This window comes from Humulus lupulus, chromosome 7 (genome assembly GCF_963169125.1).
Source record: "Humulus lupulus chromosome 7, drHumLupu1.1, whole genome shotgun sequence".
Lineage (NCBI taxonomy): Eukaryota > Viridiplantae > Streptophyta > Magnoliopsida > Rosales > Cannabaceae > Humulus > Humulus lupulus.
The window spans coordinates 8,567,481-8,579,450 of record NC_084799.1 but is presented as its reverse complement, the minus strand read 5'-3'; the positions used below and the strand labels follow the sequence as shown (position 1 = coordinate 8,579,450).

Genomic DNA, 11,970 nt, shown 5'->3' with positions numbered 1-11,970 from the left:
GGAGATGTATTAGTTTTTTTGTATTATTCTAATTGAAGTAGTGTAGAAAGATTTTGTTTTTCTTTTTTCCCTTTCAATTTCTTCATGAATGGGTAGTTTTGTACCAAAAGAACACTAATGCTTTGTTTGTTAAAGTTGAAAAATGGAAGAAAAGAAAGATTTTGAGAGAAAAGTGGGGAGAAGTAAATAAGTGAGGTAGTTTGGTAAGAGAGAAGATGGAGAGGAAAAGAAAATTGGAAAGAAAAAATTTGGTGGGACCCATTTGAAATATTTTCTCTCCAAATCAAGGAGAAAACCGAGTGGAAACAAAACTTTGAAATTGATATATTTTATGACCAATATAACCTTGAAAAGTTGAGGGTATTATATATAGTTTTCAGCTGGATATTTTCTTGGCGCCAAAGAAAAGAGGGAAAAAGAAAAGGGACACTGAACATGAAGAAAGAAATTGTTGGGCTTGCTTGCACTCACTGGAAGGTATATCTAGATTTATCTCAAGATTTTAACTTAATTCTTTATCAATGAATTATGTATATTCATTTATTTTTCTGTGTTGTGTGCATTGGTTTTGTACCCAAAACTGAGATTGCAGATTTTTGTGTGGATCCTTAAACTATTTCTTATTTTGTCATTGATAGAAATCCTTATAAACTAATGTATTTATTCACTGTGTAGACTTTTGTGTGTAGTGTGAGTCTTTATTATTGCTTGCAAGATTTTGTTAAAAGCAACTAACAGAACACCCTTAAAAACAAAAGTACCCACAACAACAATGACTTTTTCTTTAGTTCTTGTATATTTGTCATCACCAATTTTATTGTCCATGAAAACACAACAATTACTCTTTCTGAAATGGATCACAATTATTGCCCAATTTTAAAGTGGACAAATTGGAAATATAATACAACCATACTATTAATATACTCTATGGTATCACATTCAGGTCAAAGCATTTTAAGGAGAGAACTCCTGAAAACTTTTTGACAATACTAATATTCATAGGATTTCTTAAGAACCATCCACGTTAGTGTTAGGTGTAAGAGTAGCTGCCTTAGAATATTATGTGACCTTTCTTCATAGTCTCTCAATTATTCTAAAATGGAGGCTTTAAAGTTTTAATCATCATTTAAATGAACAGTTGGGTAGAAAGATATTCTTATCAAAATGAATAGAGGAATATAATCTTTTTTTATATAGATGTATGCTGCCCATTGCTCAATCTAGCTTTAGTTATTGCTTAAATAAATAGTATTTTAGTTTTCAATCCTATCTAAGATGGTGACCAATAGAGAAAGAAAGAAGGATAATGATATTAATGTAATTATGTTTATTTTTTTTGGTATACGTTGCATTAAGAAGGATGCTAACCATCAATATTGTCGTTTTGTTCTGTTTATAGATAATAAAGTATTAAGAAGAAAGGTCTTTGCCTTAAACCCAATTCATTCCTAACAATTTTTACTAGAAGATAAAAAGAGTTGGATTCTTTTGAGAAAGAAGATGACATATTTTTTTAGGTAAGATTTAGGCAAAAAAAAAAAGTTACTAGTTGGGGAAAAAAGAAAAAGCTATTCAATGAGCTAAATTTTGGGTGTTTGGATTGGAATCTCTCATCTCATATATAAGTTAAACCAAATAGAAAGACTCAATGATTCAAGGCACGATGCTACAAAAGTATCAATCAAGTAGGACACTAATGAATCAATTTCTTAACGAAAAACAATGTTGGATTAGTGGAGTGATCCATAATTTGATTATTTAGGCATAGGTTGTTGAAAGCAAACAATAACAACACTATCATTACTAATAATTAAAATTCAAAGAATTTTAAATGTTTATAGTCAGTTTGTTTGAACAAAGAAATATATTATATATAAGAAAAATAAATAGGTTAGTATCCTATAAAAGAAAATATAAATAGTTTTTAGTAGTTAGTATTTACGTTTCAATGATGCTTAAATTTTATTGAAGGAAACATTGTTATTTGTTTCATATTTCTTCCTCGTCTTTTGGTAAACTTAGGAATTCTATAGTTTAATAGGATGCCTTTTAGTACCCTATAACATAATGTCTTTTCAACTTTGATGTCATTTATTAGAACTTGTGATAACCATTTAATGGATGAAGAGAAAGCATGGGAATGGGAAGGAAATGAGTTGGTTGACGATTTAGTAGAAGAGGAAGACATTCAAGTAGATGATTGGGAAAGACAAAGACGTATGACCACTGTAAAAGTTGTCTGTGAAGTGGTTCATATAACATCGATGATGAAATTATACCTGTGTTCAAATTATGTTGATAGAAATATTGGAAGAAAGGGTGGAGACAGAGAAAATGTGAGAAGAGAATTAATGTCTCAAATTATTAATGATGAGAAATATTGTCGAGACATACTTCACATGGGACCAGAAGCATTTGCTAGGTTGTGTGAATTACTTCGAGGTACTGGTAGGCTTATAGATAACAAGAACTCAATGGTAGAGGAGCAAGTAGCTAAGTTTTTATATGTTTTAGCACATAATGCGAAAAATCGTGCCCTTGCTTTCTTTTTTCGTCGTTCTGGAGAGACAATAAGCAGACATTTTCATGAGGTGCTACGAGCAATTATTACCTTAGAAGACCAGTTTTTAAGACAACCAAATGGTATAGAAGTTCCACAAGAAATACTTAACAATTCCAGATTCTATCCATACTTCAAGGTTAAGTTTTAACTATAACCTTTTTAAGGATAAGTTATATTACATTGTTTTTTTTTTTTAGAATTGAAGAGATCTGAATATAGAATAATTTCAGGATTGTGTTGGAGCTATTGACGGAACTCATATTCGAGTGAAAGTGTCTAGGGAGGAGGCACCACGTTATCGTGGAAGGAAAGAACATACTACACAAAATGTAATGGCAACTTGTGGATTTGATATGAGATTTACTTACGTGCTACCTGGATGGGAAGGAACAGCATCTGACTCGAGAATCATAAAAAATGCTTTCCAAAGGAAGGATAAGCTTATTATTCCCGAGGGTAAATATTATAGATCTTTAGTATGTTAAATAGTAAATAGATATGAAGTAATAAGCTAACTAATTTTATTTTCATAGGAAAATTTTATTTGGTTGATGCGGGATACATGTTACGAAGTGGTCTTATTACACCTTACAGAGGAGTGCGTTACCATTTAAAAGAGTATTCAAAACACGCTCCTGAAAATTATCAAGAATTGTTTAATCTTCATCATGCTGCACTACGCAATTCATAGAAAGAACATTTGGGGTGCTTAAGAAACAATTTTCGATAATTTCTAATGGGACAGAGCCTAATTATCCAGTTGAAGTAGTTACAGAGATTGTATTAGCATGTTGTATATTACATAACTACCTCATGGGTGTGGATCCTGATGAAAATATATTTAATCAAGTTGATGAAGAGCTTGTGAACAGTCAACTAGAATCAAATAATGTTTGCTCAACCCAAATAGATAGTGAAGATTCAAGACAAGGGGCAATCATAAGAAACGATATAGCACAAAAGATGTGGCAAGCTTATATCCTAGAAAAGGAATGATGGATCCTTTATTGATATTTAAAAAGTATTTTACTGAACATTACATGTATAATGTTATCTAGCTTTTTCTTTTGTTTTTATGATATTATCTTCTATGTAGTTTGTCTTTTAGTGGATGCATTTTTAAAGTATAGAATGATGCAACATGGACATTTTATATATTATAATTATGTGTCTTTAATTAACTTCCTGTGGTGCGATTTTTTTCTTCGCATGTAGTTGGTTCAAAATGACAAAGAAATTGAAGACAACTCATGAAAATGGTGAAGAAACAAAAAAGGATAATGTCAAGTGGTCTCAACAAATGGATATTGTGTTAATTGATGCATTGTTGGAGCAACAAGCAAATGGAAATAGAGTGGATGAAACTTTTACAACAACGACCTACAATAATGTTTTGAAAATTTATAAAGATGAGCTCAAGTATCCTTTTGATAAAGAACACTTGAAAAATCGGATGAAAACTTTAAAAGCTAATTTTAATGCATGTCATAATCTTTTCAAAGGCTTAAGTGGATTTTCTTGGAATTCAAATACCAAGTTGTTTGAAGCAGAGCTAGAAGTATGGACAGTTGTTATAGAGGTTAGTCAAAATGCAATTAAAATGTATTTATGTTTACTACATATTGGTAATTTAGTATTTCTTACATTTTAATTTTTTTCTACAGTCTAAACCAAGTGCAAAGAAATGGAGGCATACAGAAATTCATCACTATGACAAACTAAGTGAGCTATTTGCAAAAGATAGAGCTAATGGTGTAGGTGTTGTTAGTGCCAAAGAGAAAGTTCAACAATGGGAAAAGGAAAGTAACTGTAATCAATTTGTGAATGTTGAAAACTTGGATGAAGAAACATGTGATTTTTTTGAATCATTATCTCCACAATGCAACTCCCAAGTTAATAATGCTACAAAGGGTGTTAAAAGAAAGGCATCCATGATAGAATCCCTTGACAAATATGCTGAAAATCTTCAATCTGGTTTAACAAGTGTTGCTGATGCACTTAGAGAGGGAAATATCATTGCAGAAAGAGGTCGATTGCGCATATATTCAGAGGAAGAAGTTTATGCTGAGTTGCTTAACATTGAAGTTCCAGAACATCTACAACTTGATGCCTTTCTATTCTTGATTAAAAGTGCAGCGAAAATGCGGGCTTTTTTTGCAGTTCCAAAAGAACGTCGCTATGAATTACTGCTAAAGTTAATGTTTCCAAGTGGGCAATCTTCAAGTTAGGATACTTCTAAATGATATTATCTTTATTAAAGGTGCTAACTAAATTGCTCATGCAAGTGAACTTAGCAATTGGTTAAATTGTAACCAGAAGCATGGACTTTTGATAGTCTTTGATATATATATATATGTGACTTGCTTAAAATTAGGATTTCTTTTCTAATATCTATTTAGTTGAAATGTGTAATTAGGTGATCTTTGAAGAACTTTAGGCTTTGTGTTAATCATATATATTTTGTAATTGACAAACAAACAGTTGACTATATAAATTATCATTTACGCTAAACCCAATTATTTGTTTTATTTTTATAATTAGTTAGAAATATTATTATTCTTTTATATTAAATAGATAAAAATATAATTATGATATAATGATTAATATATAATACATATACTAATATTAATATTAATGTAGGGGTAAAAGTGTAAAAAACAATTCTCTTATCTCAATTTTAATTATAATAATAAATAAATATATAAAATATTTTTTTTTCTATTTTCTTTCCACTCTTTCTACCAAACATACCTGAGAGAAAATACATTTACTCTCTTTCCTTTACCTTTTCTTTCTTTTATACTTTTTCTCTCCATCCTATTTTCTATCCACTCTACCAAACATAGGCTAAGAAAGGAGAGTGAATTATTTATTTATTTTTTTAATTTTGAAATTTTACAAAAGGTATAACTAGAAAGAGAGTGAGAAAAGAAAAAAAAATCACCAACAAAAATATCCATGCTTATTCCACTCAACTCCAACAATATAGACAAATTCACCATCTTTCCCATCTATCACATTCAAAAATCCTTGCAAAACACTATAATTTCCTTCTTGCCAAACTAAAAGTTAATAATTGATGTATGGGTTGCTATGACTTTGACAGTTACTTTTTGAAGAAGGGTTTGAGCCGAGTCAACAATTATTTGGAGTGTTTGACTACTACTTTTGATTAGTTAACGCTAGGCATAATTCAGGGAGAGCCAAATGGGATACGTAATTACATGTGAGCCCTCTTTGTAGGGTTGCATGCAGCGGAAAAAAGCTAAAGCAAATTTACATCCGTACGAAGAAACTATAAGCTAATCTTATTTTAACTTACTAGCTAGACTATAATCTACTTGTACTATTTGTTATTATAATATAAGACAGTACTACGATCATCATCATCATCATCGACTCCCTATTAATATGAGCTAATTTTGGGTGTGTGAGCATTCGCTTTACTTTTCCATTTGGTAAATTTTGTGGAGATCAAAATGGCTTATGTTCCACCCCATAAACGAACTTATTCAAAGAACGATGATGAGAGGTCTTCTTCTTCTTCACAGATTTCAGTACCAAAACCAGAGCTGCCTCCTCCTTTGTTCAACAAAACTCTTAAACTCAACTCTCCCGGAACTTGTAGTAGTAATGGCCACTGCCATGAGATGGTTTATGCATATGAAGATATATTCAAATGGTTCGCTGTTGGTTTCGATAATGATCACAGTAATCACTTTCCACCTTCTCTTCATCTTCAACCTGTTTTTGTTGAATCCCGCGACTGGAAAATTGTAAAGCGTCAAGCTTTGTATAACACTAGTGTTCATGATCTTACCAAACGTGAGTCTCTCTCTCCCTCTATTACTATATGTTTTGATCTTTGTGAGATGGGATTTTGATATTTATGGCTTAATTTGTTATAGAGAGCTCTACGAGAAGCCCATGGGAATACATAGCTGAGAATTTGTTGCCAGACTTGCTTTCTTCTTTTGAAGATTTGAGTAGCAAAATGGGATTTCAAATCCTTGTTGAAGCTAAGCCAACTCTGGTCACAAAGTTTGGCAAAGTTCTTTTTCGTGGGTCAGTGAAACCTTCCTTTATTTTTAATCTTTCTAAGAAAAAAATAATAAAACAAAACTTTAATCTAATTTCCATGACATAAATATATATGCTTGTTTAGGAAGCCATCATCAGTTAACCAAGAATCTGTCACAACAACAAATTTGCTTTCTGAAGACCTAATGAGACCGCTGAGAAGTTCATTCTACACATCTATTCCAAATTCATATGTGGAATACATAACAAAAGAAGCTGCCTCAAAGAATGGACTTGAATTTGAAAAAGACAAAGAAGCATACCTTGTATTTGTAAGCTATAGAATTTTTCATGGAAATTATTATGAATTAACTTACCATCAAATTTGTCACATATGTTTCTTTTTTTTAGTTCTCTGAATCCAGTCGGGCAGAAGAAGGTATTTTTTGCAAATGTAAGGTACTAAAAGAAGATGGAAAGCTTCATCGACACAAGGCAAGTTTTTTCTTCCTTCATGACATGTTAATAGTAAGCATATACATGAGACCTGAATGAATCTGTGTAATATATAAGAAAGAAATGATTGATGGCATTTAAGTTTACTTGAATCTAAGTTACTTCTGGGGAATGTACTGTTATGGGGTCAGGTTTCGTAAGGCTTACATTGAAGGCTCTTGTTCATTTTTTTAGATCAAACATGGCCATGTGCGACACATGCTCAGGGACATATCTTGCCTTGAGAAGAATATGGACATGAGGCTGGATCTATGCACCAAAAAAACTGTAACTGCTTTAGCTGTGAGTTTCCTCTGTATAATTGCAGATGCACTACCATTCATTATGCTTTGAAAATCTCTGATAGCTATGCATGTCAATTATTATATATGGATACATTCTATGTGCTTGTTCTGCAGGATGATGACATGAAAAGCATCAATGATTTGATTGATTCAGCTATTTTGGACAAAGAAGTTAAGGGTGGACTGAGATGGCCCTTGGGGAAGTCATCAGCTTCTGGAGATAAATTTGGTGTGACTTCAGTCTGGCATGTAACAAGTAAAACATACAAAAATCCATCACTGATGCTGAGGATCAAAGATGTTGATCGCTATAGAGTTTGGTCTTCAGCCGGGGAAGCTACAAGGGAGGTTGATATAAGGTTCAAAGGAGTAGTTTCAGAACTAATGGTATAGTATACATACATATTTCCAATCTTGCAGAGCAGATGATGGTTTCTTTCTGTTATCTTCTCCTTTGATAAATTATTTATTATTTAAACTCTGATACATCATGTATATTTTGTTAATATTCAGAAACAAGATGTTGATACGAATCTCATAAGTGAAATGCTTAAGGATGGCTTGAAGGTTCTATGGAACGACTTTCTTTGCTGTGAACAGTTTCCATGATGCTGTGAACATATGTACGAGCAGTGTTTAATGAGAAAAAGAGAATTGAAACTAATAGTGTGTTGTCTTTTGACCAAGGGGAAGAAGCGTTTGCAATGTTTGTTTAGTACCATGTTATTGTATAATATTAAATTTAGTACGAAATGGTAATAGAGTGTTTGGTTTATGATATATAAGGTTAATGTTATATTTGTTTTCTTTTGATGATCAGTTATAACAACAGGGGCTGATGATATGATCAATCTCATTGATCAAATGAGTTATTGTTGGAACTTTTTTTAATGAATTATTAAAAATTGAAAAAATATAGTTGTGTGTGATATGAGAAAAATCCCACATGGAATTGAAATACCCTTCTAGGGGTGTATATAAGTTGCAAGTGCCATGTATTGGGGTGTACCCTAAGGGATACCCAGGTTTATGCGCATGAGTGAGGACTCACATACTTGACTACCACACACGCACACCGACTGAGTGGGTGGTGTCATATTTTAATTTTTGTTGAAAAAATGTTTATTTTTCTGAAACGGTTTTAATAAATGAAATTTCCAAAATTTCCTCCTCTGATTAAATGAAAAAACGTTTTTAGCCGTTTTATGGGGTCTACTTCTCTGTATAAGTCAAATCAAACATTTTTTTGAAAAATATAGTTTTTTTTTCACTGGTTCTACGAATTTTCTCAGAGTTTTTTGTAATTTCGTTCCAATTTTATTTTCTATCGAGGAACATCAATTTTAAGACGTTGTGTTCTGCTATGGCTTCTACCGATGATTTTTCTGGTTCTATCTCTGTTGATGTTAACAAGCCATTTCGTTTTGAGGGTTTGCACTTTAAGCGTTGGAAACAGAAGATGCTTTTTATCTTACCATGAAGAAGGTTGCGTTTGTACTCACTGCTCTAAAGCCGGTTTTGCTCTGAAGCCTCGAAGGGAATGGGACTATTGCCCTTAGAATAATGAATCACTCATGATGGTAACCCAACCTAAAGACTGGAGATCCCAATAACTAGGTTCAATGGGTAATAACAAGTTGTGAAGTGATATGAGTTGGATCATGCTATTTCCATTAAAGCATATAGAAGCATGAATTCCTGAAGGGATGAGAGAATGAGTTAATAGAAACTCTTAATGAGATCTATACTCTATGTGGAGTGGAGTACCGACTACAGGAGTATTCTTGATAGACTCACTTATGTGAATGTGGAAGTGGGGCCGCTTCCTATGGAATTTCAGAAAAATTTCTAGAGCATTCACCATACTGGGATAGACGTGCATGGCCATTAACGCACGAGCTTTTTGATTACACCCTTGAAAGGTTGGTGCGTGGTACGATGTTAGAAATAGAGTTCAAGACTACGTGTCACTCTAGTATAATCTAAATCGTATTCACTACGCAAATGTTCAAATCGAAAGATACATTTGTTTATGCACAATCTTATAGATTCTGAAATTGCTCGAGAAAATATTTTTAAAAATTCAAGTGGGGGATTGTTGGAACTTTTTTTAATGAATTATTAAAAATTGAAAAAATATAGTTGTGTGTGATATGGGAAAAGTCCCACATGGAATTGAAACACTCTTCTAGGAGTGTATATAAGTTGCAAGTGCCATGCATTGGGGTGTACCTCAAGGGGTACCCAGTTTTGTGCGCATGGGTGATAACTCACACACTTGACCACCACACGCGCGCCGCCGCTGTCCGTTCGAGCTGAGCTGGTGGGTGGTGTGGTGTCGTATTTTTATTTTTTATTTTTTGTTGAAAAAATTTATTCAATAAAATAAATACATTTATTATTTTATTAATTAAATTAATCTTAAAAACGTTTATTTTTCTGAAGCGGTTTTAATAATGTCATCCGAAATTTCCTCCTCTGATTAAATGAAAAAACGTTTTTAGCCGTTTTATGGGGTCTACTTCTCTGTATAAGTCAGATCAAACATTTTTTTGAAAAATATAGTTTTTTTTTCACTGGTTCTACAAATTTTCTCAAAGCTTTTTGAGGGTGTATAAGAACGATCCTCTCGGTGCAGAAATGAATCGTACAGAGGCTGTTTTATCCTGGGGACGGCGTGACTGATAGACTGTCGTGCACACTTAGGGCAGAGCCGCGAAACGTCTTAAAGATAGCGACATTGTCTGCGACTCAGCCAGAAAAATTGATCGATAATTTCATTCTAATTTTATTTTCTATTGAGGAATATCAGTTATAAGGAAGACTTGAAGTGGTTTTTTATGTAATTATCAAAATATTTGCAGTAGAAATACTCAATTTTTTTTAAGAATAAAATATCTTAAAAATGTAGTATTTAAATTATTTTAGCAACAAAAATACTAAAGTTAGCTAAAAGGTTGCATCTTTCCAAACTAGTAAAAATGTATTTTAAGTTATAAAAATCATTAGAAAAATACAAAATAACCTAAATTAAAAAAAAATTATTCAATAAAAAAATATTTTTTTGATTGAAAATGGTTAAAAGAAAAGTCAATAAAGAGAAAAAATTTATTAAAAAACGTTATTTTTATATAAAAAAAAATACTTATTTACTTTTTCATTAAATAAAACTATATTTTAATTTTGAAATTAATTTAAGCAATTTTTTTTTATACTTTTATATAATTTTAATGAATTTTTTAACTTAAAATATATTTGTATTAATTTATTTAAATTATATGTGTAGTAAAAGTCCAAGGTTTTAAAAACTTTTAGTATTTAAATGCTATATTCCATAAATTTCAAGGAATATTAGTGAAGAATAGATACTAAGGGAGGATGGTTGAAATCTCTTTGTGATCCAGAATATATCTAAAAGGACTACATTTGTAACTTTTTTTGAAAACACTACATTTGTAACTTTATTATATACGCGATGCTAATAGTACTATAATGCAGAATATTGTTATTGGCACCATATGCTATGCCTAACACAAATAATGCAGCATATTATGATTAGTCGTTAAATCTCTTCTATATAATAAGGGCGTAGATAATAGAAATTTTTTGTTTTAACAGTTTTTTTATTATTTGATTTTAATTTTAAAGAAATATTCTAATATTTAATGGTAGTTTGTAAACACTTAAACTTAAATAAAATAAAATAAATAATTAAAAAAAATTAAAAAATGATATTTTTAGATATTTTACAATGATAATTATTTAAAAATAATAAATAATTAAACAAATTAAAATATGATATTTTTCAGATATTTTACAATGATAATTATTTTGAAATAATAAATAAATAAATAAATTAAAATATGATATTTTTGAGATATTTTATAATAATTATTTAAAAATAATAAAATCATACGTTTTATAATTTAAATAAAATTTAATTAAATTTAAACTCACTTATTAGAATAATATCATATTAAACATATAATATAATCTACTGTGAATTAATAACAAATTACATTTTTTTTAAAAGAACTAGCAATAAACTTAAATTTAAAATTCACGTATAATATTTAATATTATATTGCACATATAATATATAATCTCTTGTTGTCACTCCCAAATTAAAAAACTATAACAAACATAAACTTAAACAAAAATAAATAAATTATTTAATTAAAATATGATATTTATTTCAAAATTTATATAATATTAATATAAATTTAATAAAAATAATCAATAAATTTTATAAATAAAACTAAACAAACGTGCAAATTACACGTTGTTTGTATCTAGTATTTATATATATATTTAAATTAAAGCCTCCGTTGTTGTAACTAGTATGCATTGAGTTTAGTTTTTCAATTAGTAAAATTGAAGAGAAGAGCTTAATGGCTTATGTTTCACCTCTTAAGCGGCGTGGTGAAAGTTCTTCAGAGACTCCATTACCAAACCAATCAAAGATTTACTATTGTTGATAACGTTTTTCATCAACTAAAAGTAATAAGAGCGATTAAGCATTTATAAACAAAAATAGAAAGAAAGAAAAACACTATAAGAAAGTCTAAATTAGAGGCGGACTTAGTC

The 11,970-nt window shown here is 30.5% G+C and overlaps 2 protein-coding genes across 2 annotated transcripts; both read left to right on the top strand.

Moving 5' to 3' along the window:
* The first annotated feature begins 2,117 nt into the window (after positions 1 to 2,117).
* On the top strand, positions 2,118 to 4,791 carry LOC133791329 (uncharacterized). The gene is made up of 5 exons (XM_062229254.1): positions 2,118 to 2,699; positions 2,794 to 3,019; positions 3,309 to 3,531; positions 3,779 to 4,142; positions 4,228 to 4,791. Exons 1-5 carry the CDS (start codon positions 2,118 to 2,120, stop codon positions 4,789 to 4,791), a joined length of 1,959 nt encoding a protein of 652 aa, XP_062085238.1.
* A 1,154-nt stretch (positions 4,792 to 5,945) lies between these two features.
* Positions 5,946 to 8,156, top strand: LOC133790607 (uncharacterized). Its single transcript, XM_062228290.1, has 7 exons — positions 5,946 to 6,388; positions 6,472 to 6,628; positions 6,729 to 6,915; positions 6,995 to 7,078; positions 7,274 to 7,381; positions 7,498 to 7,770; positions 7,897 to 8,156. The coding sequence occupies exons 1-7, from the start codon at positions 6,043 to 6,045 to the stop codon at positions 7,990 to 7,992; spliced, it is 1,251 nt and encodes a 416-aa protein (XP_062084274.1). The 5' UTR covers positions 5,946 to 6,042; the 3' UTR covers positions 7,993 to 8,156.
* The last annotated feature ends 3,814 nt before the right edge of the window (positions 8,157 to 11,970 follow it).

What these genes read in the sequence shown, in the direction of transcription:
- LOC133791329 (XM_062229254.1), top strand. Translation starts at nt 2,118, where the DNA reads ATGGATGAAGAGAAAGCATGGGAATGGGAAGGAAATGAGTTGGTTGAC. An exon ending in TAAGCTTATTATTCCCGAGG is followed by an intron (nt 3,020 to 3,308) that starts GTAAATATTATA and finishes CTAATGGGACAG; the next exon opens with AGCCTAATTATCCAGTTGAA. An exon ending in GATATAGCACAAAAGATGTG is followed by an intron (nt 3,532 to 3,778) that starts GCAAGCTTATAT and finishes CTTCGCATGTAG; the next exon opens with TTGGTTCAAAATGACAAAGA.
- LOC133790607 (XM_062228290.1), top strand. Translation starts at nt 6,043, where the DNA reads ATGGCTTATGTTCCACCCCATAAACGAACTTATTCAAAGAACGATGAT. An exon ending in GAAAGCTTCATCGACACAAG is followed by an intron (nt 7,079 to 7,273) that starts GCAAGTTTTTTC and finishes TCATTTTTTTAG; the next exon opens with ATCAAACATGGCCATGTGCG. An exon ending in GAGTAGTTTCAGAACTAATG is followed by an intron (nt 7,771 to 7,896) that starts GTATAGTATACA and finishes GTTAATATTCAG; the next exon opens with AAACAAGATGTTGATACGAA.